General features: G+C 46.2%; 2 protein-coding genes across 3 annotated transcripts in view; one reads left to right on the top strand and one right to left on the bottom strand.

The window, feature by feature from the left end:
• Nucleotides 1–11,149, top strand: part of POU2F1 (POU class 2 homeobox 1) — a 204,433-nt gene extending 193,284 nt beyond the window's left edge. Inside the window, exon 16 of the mRNA XM_040229954.1 lies at nucleotides 203–11,149. Coding sequence (XP_040085888.1) covers nucleotides 203–513 — 311 coding nt within the window. The 3' untranslated portion in view covers nucleotides 514–11,149. The remainder of the gene's footprint in view (nucleotides 1–202) is intronic.
• A 2,806-nt stretch (nucleotides 11,150–13,955) lies between these two features.
• CD247 (CD247 molecule) overlaps nucleotides 13,956–20,417 on the bottom strand; it is an 85,970-nt gene continuing 79,508 nt past the window's right edge. The window contains exons 3-8 of one of the 2 annotated variants that reach the window (XM_040229956.1): nucleotides 19,347–19,403; nucleotides 18,791–18,871; nucleotides 18,217–18,249; nucleotides 17,426–17,482; nucleotides 15,819–15,860; nucleotides 13,956–15,114 (exon numbers count right to left, since the gene is read on the bottom strand). In XM_040229956.1, the coding sequence (XP_040085890.1) occupies nucleotides 15,049–15,114; nucleotides 15,819–15,860; nucleotides 17,426–17,482; nucleotides 18,217–18,249; nucleotides 18,791–18,871; nucleotides 19,347–19,403 (336 nt within the window). In that variant the 3' untranslated portion in view covers nucleotides 13,956–15,048. Of the gene's footprint in view, nucleotides 15,115–15,818; nucleotides 15,861–17,425; nucleotides 17,483–18,216; nucleotides 18,253–18,790; nucleotides 18,872–19,346; nucleotides 19,404–20,417 lie in introns of both variants that reach the window. The other variant, XM_040229955.1, reaches the window with a different exon arrangement.

Below are 20,417 nucleotides of genomic sequence, written 5' to 3'. Positions count from 1 at the left end.
AGTCCTCTAGGCTCTTTTAAAATTATAAATAAACTTTGGTTGGTAAATTATAGCACTGTGATTAAGGGGAAGAAATTCAGTTAAGGGATAAACTTTTTTCATCGGGGTTGTAGAACTTAGGACAGTTAATGTGTTCTTTGTCTTCTCCAGGCAGACACTAACATTCTCCTTCCTACCTGTTTTCTGGGGGGCTTGTCTGTAGCTCTTGCTTCTGGTGGCTCTCTTCCAATAACGTCACTGGATGCAGCCGGGAACCTGGTGTTTGCCAATGCAGGAGGAGCCCCCAACATCGTGACTGCCCCTCTGTTCCTGACCCCTCAGAACCTCTCTCTGCTCACCAGCAATCCAGTTAGCTTGGTCTCTGCCGCTGCAACCTCTGCAGGGAATTCTGGACCTGTAGCCAGCCTTCATGCCACCTCCACCTCAGCTGAGACTATCCAGAACTCTCTCTTCACTGTGGCCTCTGCCAGCGGGGCTGCCTCCACCACCACCACCGCCTCCAAGGCGCAGTGAGCTGGGCCGAGCGGCGCTGCTGGCAGAGACTGAAACACGTGGTGGACTTCCTGTTGCCATGTTGCAAGGGCAAGGGAGAGGAGGGAGAGAAGAGAAAAAACACACAGCGGAAAAAAAAGATGGAGATGGGACAGCAAATTTGCCTAATTTTTTAATAAAACACTGTCTTTTCAGGATTGCTTCATGGATTGGAGAACTTTCTAACCAAAAATTAAAAAAAAAAAAAAAGGCAGAAACAAAAAATCAAAAACAAAAAAATAAGTGAAAGGACTACTTATCATTTCCAGCAGTCATGATGACGAGTTAAGGTGGGTTACCAATTCCGACATAGGAAGGGGATTTCTTGTTTGTCTAAATTTCTTTTTCTTTAAAAAAAATCATTTTTATCGGTCTGTTGTACAGGCCATTAAGTCATAACAAGGTGTTTATAATCATATCAATTGTGTTGGGGGTTCCTTTCTTAACTGGTACAATTTAGGCAGGCCTGTATTACTGTATCTCTATTGTTATTGTTGTTATTGTTTTATATATATATATATATATAGTTTGGACATGTTTATCTCTCGCTCCTGGATCCTGTTTCAGTGAGCTCCCACACTGTGGGGTGGGAGGGCTTTAGGGTGAGGGGGAACTTACGCTCTTAACTGCGGGGAATGTTCTTGCCGGTTTCCTTATCCTTGATGACTCTTACAGAGGTGCTAGAAAATTATTTTCTTTTGCCACTTATGCAAGAGGCTTGGTGCAGAAGCTGAAGGCAGCGTGTGCAGACACTCCCACTCCACACACGCCCCTCCCCCCATCAGGCGGTGCCTTTGGAGCACTTTTGTGTAGGAAGGAATTCCTGCTGAACTGTAGCTCTCACTCACCCCAAATCATTGACCTGAGGCCCGGATCCTGTGGTGCAACAGTGCTGCTTTCTGCTACTTTCAATGGAAATGGCTGTACATGTTGCAGGGCAGGATTTGGTTCCAAAGAGCAAAGACTACTGCAGACACCTGACTTGGTGGTTCTCCTGATTTCTTATCTCCTGAAATGCTCCTACTGTTGGTGTGTTTGTTTGTTTTTTCCACTTTGTGGAAGTTTTTCATCCAAACTTCCTTTAACTTACTTGGCAAAGAACAAAATGACTTATTGAAACTGGGAAACTTGTCCCTTCTTTTGTTTATTGAAGGAGCTCTACTAGACTGTTTTTCATTGGTTATGGATCACCCAGAGAGGTGTGATGAGAAGAGTGTGAGGTTAGCACGTTTTCCTCTAGCCACAGACTTCCTTTTCAGTAGATGGCTTATCAGTTCCTCTAGCCCTGATACTCTCCTTGGTTCTCTGACTGGAGAAGGCACTAATTAGCCAGATACGGGATCTGTAGAACCTTTGAAAGACTTTGAGCAGGAACTTTGTACACACCTCACGTGTCTCCTTGGTTTGTTAGTGATGCTCCTGCTAGGTAGGTCTGAATGGCAATACACATCTCTATTCATTGTAGAAAGCAATTAGCTTCTGTAATTGTTTTCAGGGTATTTCTAGACGATGTCAATGAGCCCATGAAAAGGAAATGTTTATGGAAGGAGATGAATAGGAATGAAGGTTTCCCTTCTCCAGGAAGGGTAACCTGGAGATTAGATTTCCCTTTTTGTCAGTGTTCTGTTATTATAGTATCTGTATCCAAAAAAATTCCCAAAGACTGGGTTGCTGCAATGCAGCTCATTTGAGCTCCCTTCTTATTGGAATTAAAGGTTCCCACCTAGCATCTGTGGGTGCTTGCGTACATCTCCAGTGGTTCCATGACTGCACTTTTTCCCCCTTCCAAGCTTGGGGCTGAGAGAGAGCTTACAGGTGATTTTTCTTCTTCTTGCTCTGCTTGTGTCCACGAGGGAGCTTGAATTCTGTATATTTGTCTCAGTGTTGGGAAAGGCAGTGATACAGACACAGTGTGTGTTTTTGTTTGTGATCATTCAAGTTGGAGACAGGCATATTAATATTAAAAGGCCAGAAACGTTTTAGTTCCCTTGTTAATTTTTCTTCTGTTTCTTTTGTCTTCCCATTTTATTTCACAAAGTACCCTTCACCTTCCTAAAATCCCTCTAAAATCAGTGAACTGCAAGCAGGGAAACGATAACAAATGTCCATCCACCGTTTTTATGTGTGGTATGTTTTTTTAATGTTGTTTTTTTTTTTAACTAAGCTTGAACCAAAGTCAATTTTTAGCAAGCTGCTGTACTAATGGACTAGTTTATATCGTGCAGTTCAGACACATTGAGGAGATAGATGCTACTGACAATTTCTTTTTTTCATTTGTCTTTATTAATTTTATATAAAAGTTGCTGCTTGTTTTAATCTTTTATGTCGGTAAATTGTAATATCCTCTGGGCAGACGTTAACTTGATTTTTTAAGTAGTTTATTTAGTTTGGCGTGTAAATAGAATGGCAGTGTCAGTTACTAATTTTTCTCCTCTTCATCTCTCTGTTCTTCTGATGTAGTTGAAGTTAACCTTTTATCCTGATTTGACATCTCTAGTTTTAGTCTGTGCAGATGATTTTAGGGCTGTCCGTTATACTGTAGCTGCCCATAGGGATGGGTCCCTCCCTTGGGAATGGTAGTTTAGGAGGAAGGATTCAGGGAGGAAAATGCTGATACCCACCAGACTGGGTTAGAGGTTGTAGCATTCATTTCCCAAATCGCTACCAAAGGAAGTGTTGAGTCCCAAGGGACTCAAGCCCAGTGGATTAAGAGGAGGAGCAAGGAAAGGCCGTGTTTCTTTGTTTCCCTGTGTGGCTCAAAACTACTCCCTCTCCTAAAGAAGATCACCAGTAGACTTTCATATTAAAAAAAAAAAAGATACTAAGCTTTAAATGTCAGTACAGTGGTCTTCTATTCCCTGCCCTGCCTGTAGTCTCTAATCAGTTTGGGATAAAGGGATTCTGCCTTTGTGTGGGTATGAGTGTGGATCACTTTGTGAGGATAAACTTTAAACCAGCATAAAAACCTGTGTTCGAAAGAAGAAATACATCCTTTAGACAAAGGTAACTCTTAGAATTTTTCTTTTATTCTCTTATTTAAGAAACAAGTTGTGAAATGTATACACGAAACACTAAAACAGCTTGTTGATGGGTGTTTACCTTAAAGTTGAATCCCCGTCATCATCCCTAGATCCTCTACTGACCATATTGCTTCATGACTCAGCCTTTAGTCCTTTTTTACTTTGTATCATCTTTTTTATCATCTCAAGAAATGCTTTGAATCTCCTAAGCTAAGATACTCAGATTTAACTTTTAGCCATCTTATATGGGAGAGTCTGGAAATTAAGGGGTCCATTTGGCCAAAAAGAAATATTTGGTAGAGTTTCTGCGCTTCTAAGAGAAAAGACCAGGAAGGTCATCACAGTTCGTTGTGGTCCTTCTTTGTTTTCCCCTTAATCTTTATCCAGGTATTATTTTATCCCTGAATTTGGTTAACACATATTAAGCCAAAGACTAATTCCAAATGCATTTATAGTGATACTATATTTGCCCATGGTAATAGGCCCTGCCTGGGGAGTGATGAATGTAATTGTTTGAATCCTGCTTATCACAGGCAAGGCAATTTGGTTATAAACTTTATTTGTACCCTGTATAAATCTAAAGGACAGAGGAGAAAGACCTAGAAAAGGGCTTCTCAGAAGAACAATATTATTGTTCTTGAGTTAAGAAATATGTTGAGTGCTATGTTAGTTTAAATGTTTCTGAAGTTATATAGGCAGTCTTTTAGAATTTAAAAAAAAAGTTCCTATCCATTCACGACTTGATATAAAACACACTTTTATTTATTTGTTAAGAAAGATCAATACCATCCCAGTTGGCTCAACTTATTACTAGAGAAATGGAACCAAAGGCATCCAACTTTGATTTTGTTTAGGGCCATACTGATTTGTACTTCATGGTAGCATTATTAGAAATTAGCATTTTTTAAAAGGGAAAATAAGATTAATTAAAAGATTTTTAGTGAGATTATCTTGCCAATTTATTCTACACAGTTCATCCATCGTTGGGAAGAAAAGCACAGTTATACCTCTCTCTTATGTTATTTTGCTCTATTGTCCCTCATTTATTTGGTGGGAGAGAAGGTGGGAGAAAACCGTGTCTATATATTATGCAGAAGCACAGATACTTGCTTGACACAATGTTTAAATTCAGCCTAATCTTTAATGGTAAATTTTCTATTTAAATTGCTGGGAAAGCTGGATGCATTTGCAAATACAGGAAATTAATGTAGATTTTTAAAGTTGTAGAGCCTAATAGTAAACATTGCAATTAGTACATAATAAACAGTTGGTTGATAAAACAAACTCTTTGTAGTTCATAGTCTAAAGTTGTTCCCAAACCATATCACCCTCACAAAACTTTCTTTACCAAGAGAAAAGTGAAATCATTACAATAGGAAGAAACGAGAGAGAATGGACAGGGAGCTGACTCAAATGGGCAAGAATTGATGAATTCATTTGATCATAACCATTGTGAGTTCCTTTTTGTATGTGTGTGTGAAAAGCATTGGGTTTAATCACAGCCCTGGCCATCTATGCACACAGTACAAATGTGAACTTGGACAAGAATAGAATAAATAAATTGCTTTCATCATTAAAGACTGATACTAATCCTGTTCTACCATATTCTTTTCTTAATCTAAAGAAATTAAATGGGACACCCCTGAAATTTTCAGTAAGATATTTGAAAGGATCCAGTCAGAGGGCAGGGAATGTCTTTTCTCCGTTTTCCAGTTTTTACCCAGATTTCCATATGATTTATGAAGTTGCTTTCTTCTGAGCATCCTCATTCATGAAGCGGTTCCATGTGTAGGCTCTTCTACCCTTAGCCTTTGCTTAAAGCAGTAAACATTAGTGGATTTTATGTTATTCTGTAATCTGGATCTCCTTTCCTCTCTTCCTCTTCACTTTGAATGGTGATACCTTAATCCGTGAGGATAATGCTGGTGGGTAACAGCTAGCTTCTGGCACCTTCATAAAATACCTCAGCATAGCTTAGCATTGTTACAGAGCTGGTTTAAACTAAAAACCAAATAAATAAAAAGGAAAAACTTTATAAATAGTGGAAATAATTCTAGCTGTAGCATTTAGTTGAACTAATGTTTATTATGATTGATAAACATGACTGATGCTATATGTATTTGGGATCCTGTTTATAGGTTACAGTTTATAGGGTTAGGGAGGGGTGGGGGGAAGAGAAGAAGGTGATTATGTTAGAAGGAAAACATTGCATTGTGTGTGTGTGTGTGTGTGTTTCCTTATCTCTGTCTTGCCAAAGGAAACTTGACCATCCCTGTGTTTGGGTTTGGGGTTCTTTGGCCTCTCTGAGGTCTGGGCTGCAGCGCAGTGTGTGGGGGCGTGCAGGTTACACATTTGTCATCCAGTTCAGGGTCCTCAAGGCATTTACATCCCTTCCTATGGCCGCCTGGGCCCCCCAGACCCTGCCAGGCTCTTCTGATGATTCATTACCTCTCATGTAGCAAGAGCTTAAGAGAAGGATTAATGTGTGAATGTTGGGGTATGTAGTTGAGAAATAGAGACAGAATTAGACAAGCATCCTTCAATTTGGAGAGGACAAGAGAAATGAGTGATTGATGCATCTTAATCGGAGGAAATTAAACCATTTTTCTGTCATCCTCTGTCACATTATTGAATGTTGTGCAGGTAGCACAGCAGTTTAAAACCTCACTTCCTTTTCTCACATCAAGGCTAATTCTGTCTTGACCAAAAATGCAAACAGAAGAAAACCAGATCAAGAGGTTGAAAGCCAACCAGCTCACCCCACACGTGTGATGGTGTGACCTTTAGCGACTGGTTAGTGAGACTGACGAAAGTATTGTTCTTGGTGGGCTGTCTTGAATGAGAAATGATGCTGGTTTAGGAACAGTTAGGAGCCCTTTCTGGCCAGACTGTGGGACAGACTTTCTTGGCTTCCCAAGTTCAGATGTAGACTCTGTGTCCAGAAAGGCTGGTTTTCAACAGGTGACCCTTCTCAGAGAGCCTAAGTGGGGTCCCGTTTGGATACCAAAGACACTGCATTGTTTATTCCTACGTTTTCCGCACAAGCAGCAGAAGTAAGAACAAGAAGCTGAAATATGGAAAAAGCTTTACATTTGTCTCTGTACTTTTCCTCTCCCCTCTCTTCTCCTGCCTATATAATCTCCACTTTTTGAAGGAAGTCTTGTTGGTCATCCTAGCTTTGGAAAAGAGATTAACTTAGTTTCACTCTGCTGGTTCTGTAAAAATGCATAGAGTTGCTCAGTGTGGCAGTGATATTCTTGGCATTGCTGGGAAATTTAGAGGGAGTGTGGCAAAAGATGGGAGTAGGATTCTTTTATTTCCCTTTATCCAACACTTACAGTGAGAACAAGCACAACCAGTGTGAGTTCAGATGCTATTTAGTTGTTCTGTCACTTGTAAAGGATAAGCATTTTTAAGAGCAAGATTACATGAAGACCCAAAAGACTTTCTTTTATTCTTCCATAGAGCTGTATTGTTACAGAATGTTTCTACGTATGGGCTCTGGAGACTTGAGTAATTCATTGTTTTGGTTTACTGTTGATAAGACACAGAAAATGGGAGAGGGAAAAGAAATTTATTGTTCTTGATCTCCTATCAAAAAATGATCAGGTTGCAGAATTTCATGACAGCTTTACAGTAATCCTATTCTGGCATTATATAAAAGTGATATTAATATGATGTGACTTTTCAAAGTACTAGGTAGGTCAGGAAGCAGGTAACGAGACTATTAAAGATAACAGCACTTAAAACAGTTGTGGGAAGACAGACCATACATGATGGACCGCCACTGTTGCGGAAGCGAAGCTCCAAGGGTGGGCAGGGCAGGGCCGGTCCCTTAATGATTCTTTCTGACCCTGAATCAGCCCATTCTGCACAGGACCGTGCCACCCAGGGTCACCTTCTAGTACAAACCCAGGACACTGTCAGAAAGTTCAGGCCCCAAAACTAATTTACTAGAAAAAAGCAAGCAAAGCATTGAAGTCCGATGCAAAGTTCCCCCAAGGTTGATTGGTTGGTTTGCTCATCATTGTTTTGAGCCAGTCACAACCTCACGGAAGCAGCTAAGGCTCTTTCGTGACCTGGCAGGGACGCTGAGCTCTCTCACGTGATATAAGAGGCCTGCAGGCAGACAGTTGGGCACAGTGTGGTTTCCAGAAGGAGACATCCAAACGCTTCTTTAAAATGGGGATCGCCTTCAAATGGACAAGGGCAGAGCCGAGGGGAGAGAAGACTCTGTGCTCCTTCCTGGTCCCACAAGGTCTCTAAGTCTGAACAGTAGCACAGGAAGGGAAGCACTTTCAGAAGCAGAATGACAGTCCTGTTAGGAAAGGCTGTGGTTGTAGGCACCTGGAGGTGCCATCTCTTTGGTTCTGAGCCTACACAGTTCTCCGTAAGGCATAGACTTTCTGAGAGTAGAGTGGACCAGCCTGGTTGTGTTTAAAACTGCAGACTATTCAGAGTGGGGGAAGGAAAGCGCCTAAGACTTGATTATAACATTGGCTTTTGACAGCGTTAAATAGTATGTCTCCCCTGAGTGCAGGTAAAAGGGAGAGACCGACTTCTTCCAGCTTCTTACCTTTGCTGGAGGGGGCCTGTGTGCATTGCTCAGTCCACAGGAGGTTTCATTCCAAGGAAATGCCCTCTCCTACATTAGACCATAGTTCAGTCCCTGCAGCTGTGGTGATAGCAGAAAGGAGGTGAGTAAGTGTGGGGGGTTTCCGCCCACCACAAATCCACGAGCTATTGTATACCTCATTTCTAACTCGTGGCTGAGTAACATGCTTTAACTTTCTCTAACCCCTACAGAGTTGCCAAGTCTGCCCTCCCTCTTCTGAGTAATGTTGAACTCTGGCCTATAGCATCATGGGACCTGTAGCCTAGGGTGGGACTCCCCAAAGCCTCTGAATGTTGCTGCTTTAAAAGCTACTGCAAGCTGAGGGCAAATTGCAATCTTCTCTTTCTTTTTGTTGCAAGGGGTCTTCACAGGACTCTTTAACATCTGTTCCCCGCCACCCTGCCCTTAGGGGCTGGCCAGCCCTCCCCACACCCCCAGCCCGCACCGCATCTCTGGCTGCTGGCCACACATCACCTCCTGTACTTGCCTTCTCCCTGGTAGGGAGAGGCCATCCCCTTCCCCTGTGAGGCCTCAGGGTTCTGCTTATTTTCAGGACTTTGGGTGGAAGGGAAAACACACCAAAGGCTCCTTTAACCTGACTGCTGCATATACATTTCACTTTTTTCCTTTGACATGACCAAAAAAAAATCCAAATATTTAAGTTTTTATTATTATTAATATTATTATTATTATTTGACAATCTTATATCCATTGGGCTGTCTAGAAGCTGCATCTCCAGCCCTTCACCTTTTCTTTGAATGTAGTTCCCAACCTTCAATTCCCACCCCCGATGTTGGAAAAAAAAGCTTTGCCAGGTCTTACTACTGCTGCTATAAGCCAGGGGAGGGTGGTTTCTTTGTGTTGTTTTGCTTCATTTTTAAAATTTCCAGCCAAAACCAAAGATTTTTTAATGATTGTATAAACTCAAAACAAACAAAAAAACCAAAGAAAAGGGAAGTCTTCAGCATCAATCCAGTCTGTGGCGTCCTGGCATTTAAGAGGAGGGGGCCAGGGCAGGGAGGTGGGGCCTCTGACAGTGTTGGAAGGGCAAGGGGTCTGTTTTCCACGTTCCAGGTTTGCAGAGGCAGATGCTCAGTAGCCTTGATTCTTGCCAGCTTGTGAACATGCCATGGAATAAATTGGCATTTCAGATTGTCCAAAACAGTGGACTGAAGCCCATGGCCATGATAACACACCTCCAGTTACCGCGGTGATCCGCCCTCCAGCAGCCGTGGTCACCCCAGGGCTTTAGCAGAGGGACGGGATGGTCGGGGGTGCTGCTGGGCCCCCATGGACTCCACAGAGTGGGGAGATGGAAGACATTGGCGCAGGATTGGCTGCTCTGCTGGGTGCTTTAACCTCTGGGGCGGTGCTGGCGGGTGGACACACGCCAAGTTGCCCTTCTGAGCCTTTTCCCTCTTCTCGTTTACCGGAACTGCTTGGAAGTGGCTGTCCTGTTTGTGAGAAACCATGCAGAACGATTAGCGAGCTTTCCATCTCTCCTCATGGTAACTTGCTTCCTTTTGCAGCACCACTGTGCGACTATGCAGTGTATTTCACAACCTTTTGTGCTAGGTAGATGCCTGTGACTTTTTAACTTGGGGGGTGGGGGGTTGCAAATGAAGGAACTTTTTACATGGATCTTTTTAATCTCAGTTGATTGGGGAAGGGGGGGATTTGGTTTTAGGGTCATACAAGCTCTATCCCAAAGCAAAATCCAAATGTTAATAATATTAGCCTGATGCAGATACCAAAGATAATTTCTTTCCTGCAGAACCTTAGACTTGTGTATTAAGTACGATTACCCAGCACTTGCATTAGTCTAACCTCAGTAATTCCAAAGCTTAGATGTATATTTTGGTATATTTCTGGGATATTAAAAAAAAAAAAAAGTCATTTCTTGTTTCAGTGTAATGCTCTTAAAGTCATAGCATGAAAATAACTGTCCTATTCTTAGTAGTTTGAATAATAGTATTTTTGTATGTTTGGGGTGTGTCTCTGTATGTATTAACATAACAGTTTTCACTGCCTAGGTGTTCGTAATAAAAAAGAAAACAAAAAAGTTCTGAGTGTACATAATATTCAGTAATAAACTTCCACTGGGTTCAATTTGGATTGAATATTTGCTGATTACCAATCCCAACTGGGATTCCATTTTGTTTTAAAGAGACAGTGATCGTGTTTTTCTAAAGCTGTTTTCTTTCTCTCTGTCTTTAAATATCTTAACTTTACCACCTTTCTCTTTTCTTGCCCTTTTTTTTTTTTTTTTTTAAATATTGATTCAGGGGTGTTTTTCCACTGTTGTCAAGGGAGGAACACAAGGGGAAATTGACTCCTTGGTCTCCCCAAACTTTTTGTTTTATGTACTTAACTTTAAAATGTGAGTTTGAGTTCTCTTTTGTGGAAACTTAAGATGTGGTGTAAATGATTTTTTTCCAAAATTGTCCAGCAACTTTAATGAGGCAGTGACAATTCATAAGTAGTTTATTGGGAGTCCTTTTACATTTCTGCTTAGATAACTACAGTCTGGGTGGCTATTGTATAGCCTCACTGTCCCAGCATACCTAGTTAGCCATTTCCCCTCTGATAGGAATATTTCATAAGGATCAACTGATAACTTGGAGTTCAGGACCTCATTATCTGGGCCCTTGGGAAACACTTTTTCTTGGTTTTGAAAACCCGAAACACAAGCAACTTCACATTTGGGGGAATTAGCTGGTACCTCCTGAGGCCTGAGGAGGTGGTGGGGAATATGAGCGGTGCTGTCTCTTTAAAAGTGCCCTTTATAGGATCCCCTTCCTGAGGCTGCCTGCGGGGCTCTATAGGCTTGGGAAAGGTTGTGTAGGTGACAGTGAATCAGAAGAAATGGTAGATTTTGTGTAGATGCATTTGTCTGCTGTAATTTTTTATATATATTAAACTTACTGTAACTGTACAGTTCATTTCTGTTGTAAAACATCATTAAACCATTTTCCAAGTGTTTTCATATTGTTTGAGTTTCTCTGAAGTTGTCCTGTTGGTGTTCTGGATGCTTCACGTATTCCCACACTACTCCCCTAAGCCTTCCAACTTGATTTTTTCCAGCGGGTGCTCTCAGGAGCCCCAGGGTCCCTGTAAGCACGCTGGCTCCTCCCCCTCCCCCACCCCCACCCGACTCTTGCACACTTCCCCTTCTGCCACCACGGGGCCCTGTGGCCACCACCGCGCTCCCTCCCCAGGCCCTAGTGGTTTTCTGGGACCCTGAGTCTGGAGGCAGTGGTCTCCTTCAGGCCTGAAGACTTTGTGTGATCAAACACACAAGCCCTTGATTGACCTGTGAGAGAAATCTTCAAAACTCCCCTCTCACTGTGTATTTGACTTCAGAACTGGCATTGAACTTGACTTCTTCCAAACTGATTGTTTAAACTGCCACGTGCCTCTAGCATTTCTTGCCGGGTCCTGAACACTCATTCTCTGGTGTCCTCTGAAGGGCGGTAATCCTAAATTTGGCCTCTCCTTCTCCTGTCTGATGGTTCACAACTTAGCTCCTTCTGGCTTCTTATAGCCAGCATTTAGTGTCTTAATGCAATTAGTTGACTGCACAAAAAGGAAAATTGGAATCTCAAAATGAATTTCCCGGAGAGAGGGGACTTCAGCCTGTTAACAAGCTTTGGGAGGTGTCCACTTTAACTAGTGTGTATGAACTGAATGTGTGCATCCCCTTGAATGAGGAGTCAGAGATTGGAAGAGAGCTCACACTATGGCCTCAAGGTCCCCAAAGGGGCGCAACATGGAAGACAAATACTGGCTTCTTTCCTCCCCACTTCCTATGGTAAAGAATGCCTGACTCTTTCCCAATCCACCCTGTCTCATATTTATACCTTGCTTTTCAGTTTGTAAAGTTATTTTCTTAAAACAATTTTAATATGAGTCAGCTATTTGGTAGAGACAGCAGCAGGCTCACAAGCATGAGAAGGACTTCAGAAAGTAAAACCCATTTGTCCCATGCAGATCTGAGGATAAGCACTGATTTCCACCTGTTTCCCTCTAGTTCTTTGTGAAAAGGTTATGTTCTAACCCACTCCAGGGGTATCTGCCAAGCAAACTCCTCATGAAAGGATGTGAGTTCTCTTACTGCAGCCTTTTCTCTCTCCGACGACTAGGGCCACTCTCAGCTTGATCTGGGGCTTTGCTCTGCCAGTACATCCACTCCATCCTCTCCAAATGGCCTTCTCCATGTAGTTGTCTTGCACAAAGTCCAGTGAGTCCTATACCCCAGCCACCCTGGGCAAGCTCCTGCACCCATAGCTTACAGCCAGCTTTCCTCCTACTTCTTGAGTCAAAATCTTGACAGAATTAGGTCAAATTCTTATTTTCAGGCCAGCCATATGGGTCATACACAGCCTATATGAAACTTAGCTGACCTTAAAACTAGCTATGAGGTTGAGGCTTATTCATGTTGACTAACAGAAGGAAGCTAACTTCAGTTTTTAAGATGCCTGATAAGATGATAAAGCAGCGGCAGCCAAAAAAGAGCTGTCACTTGTTATGAGCTGCCGTCAGTGGAAGAGCAGCTAAAACAACACGGTGTAATTTGCTCCATGACCAGGTTACAGAATTAGGGTTGAGTTTTCAACCATTCTCTTCCACCTCAGAGATCTTTTCCTTCCACAAACCCTTCCACAGCTCTGTACCTTGGTGAGCCCTGTCTACACGCTTTCATCAGCGGCCACTCATCCCTGCTTCTGCCTGAGGGTCCCGTGTGGATCACCACACTGCAGTGTGATGCAGAGTTCTTTACGTGGTGTGGACGAAATCCAGTGACAAAATTTTAAGTCCCTAAGTCTGTGATGATGCTTCTCTAGCCTTGGTAGCTTGCAAAGTGCTAGGTACAGAAGAGGAAGGTGCTAGTTAATACTTGGTGGGTGGAACTCAATTCCCCTCTGAAACCAGGGTACAGACCAAATGCCTTTGTGAGGCATCCTGTCTCTGAGTTGCCTGGCAGAGAGGCACATCACTCCTGTTGGAATCCCAAATGCTCAGGGGCTTTTAATAGCCATGGCCTTGCATTTCAATGTCTTTTTTGAAAATCTACCCAATATTAATTGGTGGCTTCCTGAGTTCTTTTAGTTGCTATGTCATGCCCACCTCTTGAGACCCCATGGACTACGGCGCACCAGGCTCCTCTGGCCATGGGATTTCCCAGGCAAGAACACTGGATGGAGTGGGGTGCCATTTTATTCTCCACGGCATCTTCCAATGTCTCCTGCACTGGCAGGCAGATTCCCACTGAGCCATCTTGGGAAGGCTTATTGAGTTAGGGCCTTATAAACAGCCACTACAGTTAAGACAAAATACTGCTGGGGACAGGGTCACTGTTGGGGGCAGAATCTGACCCCCAAAATGTTTTTTTGTCCCTTCCCCATACCTTATAGACAACGTTGTGTGCTGTGGCATTGGCGGCTGTTCATAACCCCCAACACCCTCTCTTCCCGACACCTGGATCCTCGGCTGGCCTCTCCTGTTCTCCTACCTGCACACCGCAAGCTACTCCATGCTGTGAGCCCTGCACCCAGGGCTCTCTCCTATCACCTCCCACAGAAGGCCGTGCCCATCCTGACACCGTGTTGCCCCAGGCACAGCCCGGGCTGGGCCACTGGATGCATCCTGCTCTCCAGCATGTTCCGGGGAACCATCCTGTTCTCTCCCAAGAATCAGCAGTTCTGCCCCCACTGCAGGGGCAGCAGGCTGATTCCTTGATGACTAAATAACCATTATAGGCTTGACTGTCTAAATGAAGTCACAGCAAAGCATTTTCACTAAAGTTATTTATTATGCAAAAGAGTAAGGCTCTAGCAAACCAGTATAAATAAGACCGAGCAGAGTGGGTTTCCATCCATCGCCATGTGCCCCTGTATTACACAGCCCTGTTCCAACGAGTCAGCTGAGGCTCTTTTTGTGATGCCACTGTCCTTTGGGATCTTTCTAGGTTCGAGCTATACCAAGTCGTCCTTCAAGGCCTTCCCCACGATGGGTTTGTCTCATTCCATGAGGTGAGCAAAGAATGTGGTCTTGCTTCTCTTGCTGCCCACTCACCTTGCTCACCATCCCCAATGACACCGCCATGTTCTTCCATCCCAGACTCTTCACAGCTCGCTTCCCTGTGAGAGTGTGGGCTCCTTGAGGGCAAGGCTAGGCTTATTCATCTCTCGGTCCCAAAAAAGGGACAGCATGGCCTGGCATACAAGTTCTATCATGGGGAATGTGCACTTGATTGCAGGAGGGCTCCTTCATGCCCCTCCCCAGGCCTCTGGCTCCCCTGCTCCTTTCCCTGATCTACCAGTACCAACCGCTACCTACTCCCACCTTCCCCTCTGCCCCCTTCCTGTCCCAATCACCAGTTACCTTGAAATTAGGGGGTACAGTAACAACTGAAGCCAAATTTACAGCAGGAGCAAGCTACTCAAAAACTGACAACAATACAGGCTATTAGGACATGCACTGACATTTGCGGTTTCTCTGGGGACTTTACAAAACACACCCTGAATTCAGCTGTGTTTGAGAAGGAGGAGGCCCGACTCCCAGGTAAGAGCCTGGAGCTGCAGGGAGTAGGGCCTGCCTAGTCCCCAGGAAACCAGGAAACCTCAGAACATGCTGCGTTCACAGTGGACTCCTCAGGAAGCGCGTGGGGATGCACTCTCTCCCGGCATCCAAGGACAAAATTCTGTGTGAGTTTGGAACTGGGTATGACCAAATGTTACAACTTGAAGCATCCCATTCATAAAGAGAAATACTTGGGTGGTGGAGAAATATGAGTGAACTAGGTTGTAAATGCTTTATCCTGTATCTTTAACAATCTGGGCGTCTACAGGTCTGGCCTGTGAGTGCTGAAACCAGGAGCTGTTAGCGAGGGGGCAGGGCTTGCATGTGGAGGGCATCATAGGTGTCCTTGGTGGCCGTGCTGAGTCCCTGGGAAAAACATGAGAAAAGAAGAGGAGGTCAGAAGCCCTGTGTGGGCGTGGGCCGGCCGGAGGCCAGCAGACCTCTGCTGCGACCTGGCCTGCGCCGCGCCCTCCCCCACCGCCCACGCCAGCTCGGCAGCCCAGGAGCTGTCCCGCTGCCACGGCTGCGGCTCTGTGTTTAGAGAAGCTGGCTGTGCTCAGCGTGCACAGTTCACACTGACTCGCAAAAACTAAGCGCCCAACTACAGCAACGCTTTCTTTTTAAAGTTATTTTTCTTGATTTGTTTACTTTAGTCTTCTCACCCACCCTATTAGGTGTGAGAATGAGGCAGAGCAAGGCTTCTGCAAGAGCCCAGAGCAGTGGAGAGAGGCAGGAAATGGCTTGTTCGGTGTCCGTTACTCAAGACCACACAGCCTCTGGGCAACTGCCACTTGTCTGCTTTGCCCTGTTCTCCTGGGGCTCCCGCTGCCTCTTCCTTAGAGTCAGTGATGTGCTTGAAAGGCTGAATCCCAACCCCGGCTCAGGGACTGACTGGCAGAGCAGTCACTACAGGCCTGAAGGGGTGCCCTTGGCTTGCCAAGTTCAGCTGCTGAAGAGCTGGCACTGCCAACAAGAAACACAAGGGAGCCTGACTGTGGCCTGGTTAGATGGTGTCATCCTGGGAAGCAGAGCCAGCAGTGCAGACCAGAGGCACCGCCAGCTGCACTTACCTGGTAAAGACCATCATGCCCCTTGCCTCTTCGCCGCTGGTTCTGTGGGAATGAGACAAGAAAAGGCTAGAAAGTCAGACAGTTGGCAGCAGCCTTCCTGCTCAAGGGTCCGACTCGGAGGGCCCCAGATAGTCAGAGCTGACCATCTCCTGGCCAGCAGCCCTGCCCAGGGAGAAAAAGGCCCTCAGGTCACTGGTTAGACCTTGGCCTCCGCAGAGTAAGGTGAAGCCGGCCTCTGATGAGGCCCAGGTTTGCTCTGCCCAGCGCAGAACCTCATCAGATCTCGGATCTGGGCTGCAGGATGCTGGCCACACTGCCCACTGCTTGGAATAATCGGGCATCTCTGCAGCTCTCAAAATTTTTGGCTAACTAAGAAAATCACTATGGAGGTTCCTCAAAAAACTAGAAGTAGGATTTCCATATGATCTTAGAAAACTACAATTCAAAAGGGTACATGCACCCCAGTGTTCACTGTGGCACTGTTTACAGCAGGCCAAACAGGGGAGCAACCTAAACGTTCATCAAAAGATGAATGGATAAAGAAGATGTGGTACATATATATGGCAGAATATTACTTGGCCATAAAAAAAAGAAATAATGCCATTTGCAGCAAATGGATGGACCCAGAGATTATCATACTAAGTAAGCCAAAGACAAAAACCATATGATATTACTTACATATGGAATCTAAAAAGATTATACAAATGAATTTATTTACAAAAACAGACTCACAGACATAGAGCAGACTTATGGTTGCCAAGAGGGTAGGGGGAAGGACAGACTGGGAGTTTGGGATTAGCAGATGCAAACTATGATTGATAAAATGGATAAATTATAAGGTCCTACTATATAGTACAGGGAAATATATTCAATATCCTGTGATAAACCATAATGGAAAAGAATATGAAAAAGAATGTATATAATCACTGAATCAATTTAATTAACACTAAATCAACTATATGTCAATGAAATAAATTTTTTAAAAATTCTCATCTAGTCATTTATACTCTTGGGGAGCGGCAACTGTGTCATAGGTACAAGCTCCAGCTGTAGAGTCTGTTCAAATTCTGGCTCCCCATTACCAGCTACATGACCCTGGGTAAGTTACTGAACCTCTTGTGCCTGGAAGGGCACACATGTCTCATCAGGTTATTGTGGGAGTTAAATGAGACCATCTGCCTGGTAAAGCACGAGCCAGGCCAGCTTTGTGGGTATGCTACATATGCAGTTGCAGAGGGATCAAACTTAGAAGGTTCAGTGCTCTGCGCTCACCATCTGGAAATTCTTAATCGCTTATGAACAGCGGCCCTACCATCCCAAGTGCTAAACACACTTTGACACACATTAATCACATGATTATTATTAATGGTGACAGATTTTACCTTTTTTTGCAAAGCATAGGCCATTTTAGAATTTAACTTGGTTTTTAATTCTAAAGAGCATCAGGCCTTTCTGAGTACCTTATCAAGAGATGACACAGCTGGATTAACCTTTGCCTCTGGTGGCCATCCCATGGGCTTTTGCGGGTGCCAGGAGGAAGGGATGGGACTCTTGGAACATCCCCCACACCACCCAAGCCTGGGGAACAAAGAAAGGGCAACACTCACGTCACTCTTCATCCCGATCTCACTGTAGGCCTCCGCCATCTTGTCTTTTCTTAGCTCCTGAAGAAGAGGGCATGAGACACTGGTTTACCAACCAATGCAGAAAACTGTGGACTCCCCTGCAAAAGGAAACCTCTAGATTCCCAAGTTGGGGGTGGGGCGGGGTTCTATATTCAAGGCTCCAACAATCAGCTCCAACCCCACCCTCTTCCTCAGCCCTTTGGAAACCTCTGAGCTGCCAGCCCTTTGCACTGAGCTGAGAAGCTCAGCTTAGAACCTGAGATAAGATGTGGAGTCCTAGCCAAAAGACACACATGTTGGACAATGCAAGAGCTCACTCGAAGGTCCCAAGATTATTTATTTAAGCAAGTTGTCTCTTTACATAGCCAACACCATGGGAAGAAGGAGCTCTCTTTAAAGTAGGTTAGCCCCAGAAGCAGGCCCCCCCACACTGAGCAACACCCAGGATGGTGAGGTTTTCAACAAGATGCGAAACGCAGGGACTACTCTGGCTCCTAGGAACAGGAGTCCCTCCCAGGGGCTTGCCCAGCTCGACCTCCCTGTCCCTGCTAGGTCCCAACCAGGCTGATCTGAGAACTCCAGCGGCAGGCCGAGGGGCCTTCCTACAAGCAGCCACTGCAGGCAGCAAGCAGGTGAGGCGTAATTCGTCCCGGAAAGTGACAGTCAAGTCAGGCAAAGACTGCGGAGCGAGGAGCCCAAACCTTTGTCCAGAGCCCTTCTCCAGCCCTACCCCCCAAATTTCCAAGGAAAAATATGCCACCTCCTCTACTCACATTATACACGACTTCGTGGGGGTTCTTCTTCCTCTGCTGGGAGAGAGAAGGGGAAGAAGTTAGCAACGGAGAAACAGGAATCCCGGCCAGGAGCGCTGAGGCACCCTCTGCCCCTTCCGCCCAGCTGTGGGCTCCTCCTCGGCCCGCAGCCTCCCTGCGCTCCTGCAGCCAGCTTAGCCGCCCGGGGCCTCCATGGCCTCATGCTGCCCGAGGCATACAGACGTGCTCTCACACCCAAGCTGAGCTCTTAAGACCCCACCTCGGGCCTCCTCCGGCTGCTCCCTTTCCCACAGGGTGTGGCATCTACAGCTGAAAAGGCAGAGCTGCTGAGAGTCTGGTATTAGCGTTGCCACATTCATGCTGTGAAGGCCCGGGTGACGCAGGAAGGAGCCCCGGGCGGCGGCGGAGGACGGGCTGATGGCCAACGGTCCGCCTAGCGAGGCCTCTCTCACACCTCAAGGTCCAGCATGCTGAAGAGCGCGCCTGCCCCCAGGAGCTCTCTTCCAACTGCCTGGCTGAGCCCGCACACACACTCACACTCACACACACACATGCAAACACAAAAAGGCCCTACCGGTTTCCCTCCCATCTCAGGGTCGAAGCCCCCTCTCCTATCCAGGACTGCATACTCCTCTCTTCGGCCGACATTCAGCTCCTAGAAGAGGCAGACATGAGTCAGAGATGAGAAAGGAAAGCTCAGGAGGACGGGGCCGGTAAGCCAGGGAGTTCTTCACGAGCAGGGATCATCTCAGAAGCCTCTCAGAGAACATATTACTGAGGTGGGGGGTGTGTGTGCATGATCTATTCGATCAAAGTCCCATTGCACGGAGGGAGTGAGATCGCTTCTCCACCCCCATCCCTCTGGTCCGTGAAACCGCTGCCGGGCGGGGGCTCGCTTGCAGCAGGCACTGCAGAGTGGGCGCTTGCCGCGCAGCACACCGCCAGGGAGCGGCATCCTCCCAGCACCTCCGTTTTACGAGTTAGGAAACTGAGTCCCAGAGAGGTTTTTAACCCGCAGGGCTGACAGCCGCGGACCAGACCCACAGCCGAGCCCCTGGCCGCTGTTTCCCCCACGTCCCAGGAGAGGCGAGCACCTTCTAGGCTAGGCTCTCCGGGAGAGGCGGACTTACGTTGTAGACCGGGTTCTGGCCATGCTGGTAGGCGGGGGCGTCGGCACTCCTGCTGAACTGGATGGGGGAGAGGAGAGAAAGCGCTTTACTTTCTGCGCGAGCAGCCTCGCTCCGCTTCTCCACTGCAAACGGCGTGCGCCCTGTCTGCTGGGGCTGGGCCCCTGCGGGGCCCCGTGGCGTGAAAGCTTCATTTCTGAGCCCAACTGTTCTCCCTCCTCGCAGGGGTCAAGCTCAGTCACCGCAGGTGCCCGGCACCCGCCCTGGTTTCCGCTCCCGAGCCCGGGCCCTCGCGCATGCGCAGAAGCGCCGGCCTCGCGGGCCGCACCCACTGCGTTCCCGGCTTTTCTCGCGGCCGCTTCCTCCCACGGATTCGGAGGACTAGCTGAGAGGTCCCACCTCCATCGTGACCGCTGCCCCCGGGTGCACTGTGGCCTGAGGACCTGGCCCGGGCACATGGCCTCGCTCTGTTTTCAGTCCATGCCCCTCAGCTGAAACTGCAGGTCTTGCAGATTCAGAACATTGGGAAACACCTGGCAAATGGTCTAGGGCAGCGTTCCTCAAACTTAAGAAAGTAAGACACTGTTTCTTATAATAAAATGTTTTGCTAAAGTCCAAAATCCAAAAAAGAAAAAAAAAAGGTTAAGGCACGAAAGTCCTAGGGCCAGCCCCAGCCCCAGCCCCTCCAAGTCCTGCAAGGGCCTGCGCGGCCCCAGGTGAAAACCAATGCTCTCAGTTAACCTTCCCACGTACGGATGAAAAACGGGCTTGAAGAGAAAAGGCTGGCCAAGCCTAGGTTTGCAGCTGGACAGCAGGGTCTGGAAAGAGACTGCAGCCCCCACCTCTCTGCTCTTCACTGCAGCATAACCCCCTTTCCTAGCAGAACCGCTGCCTTGAGACGCCTAAATGTTCACACATCTGTATGACTCTTCACTAAGACTCCAGCACTAGTGTACAATCAGTTGAACACTCATCCTCCCACCCTCCTCCGGCTAAGCAAAACATCACCCCCCACCTCTCCAGCCCACCCAGTGTGCACACTTGGTCGGTCTCTGTTTTGCCCGTGGATACCAA

The sequence above is a fragment of the Oryx dammah genome, unplaced genomic scaffold (assembly GCF_014754425.2).
Source record: "Oryx dammah isolate SB20612 unplaced genomic scaffold, SCBI_Odam_1.1 HiC_scaffold_28, whole genome shotgun sequence".
NCBI classification, from domain to species: Eukaryota; Metazoa; Chordata; class Mammalia; order Artiodactyla; family Bovidae; genus Oryx; species Oryx dammah.
This window is presented reverse-complemented; position numbering and strand designations above follow the sequence as displayed.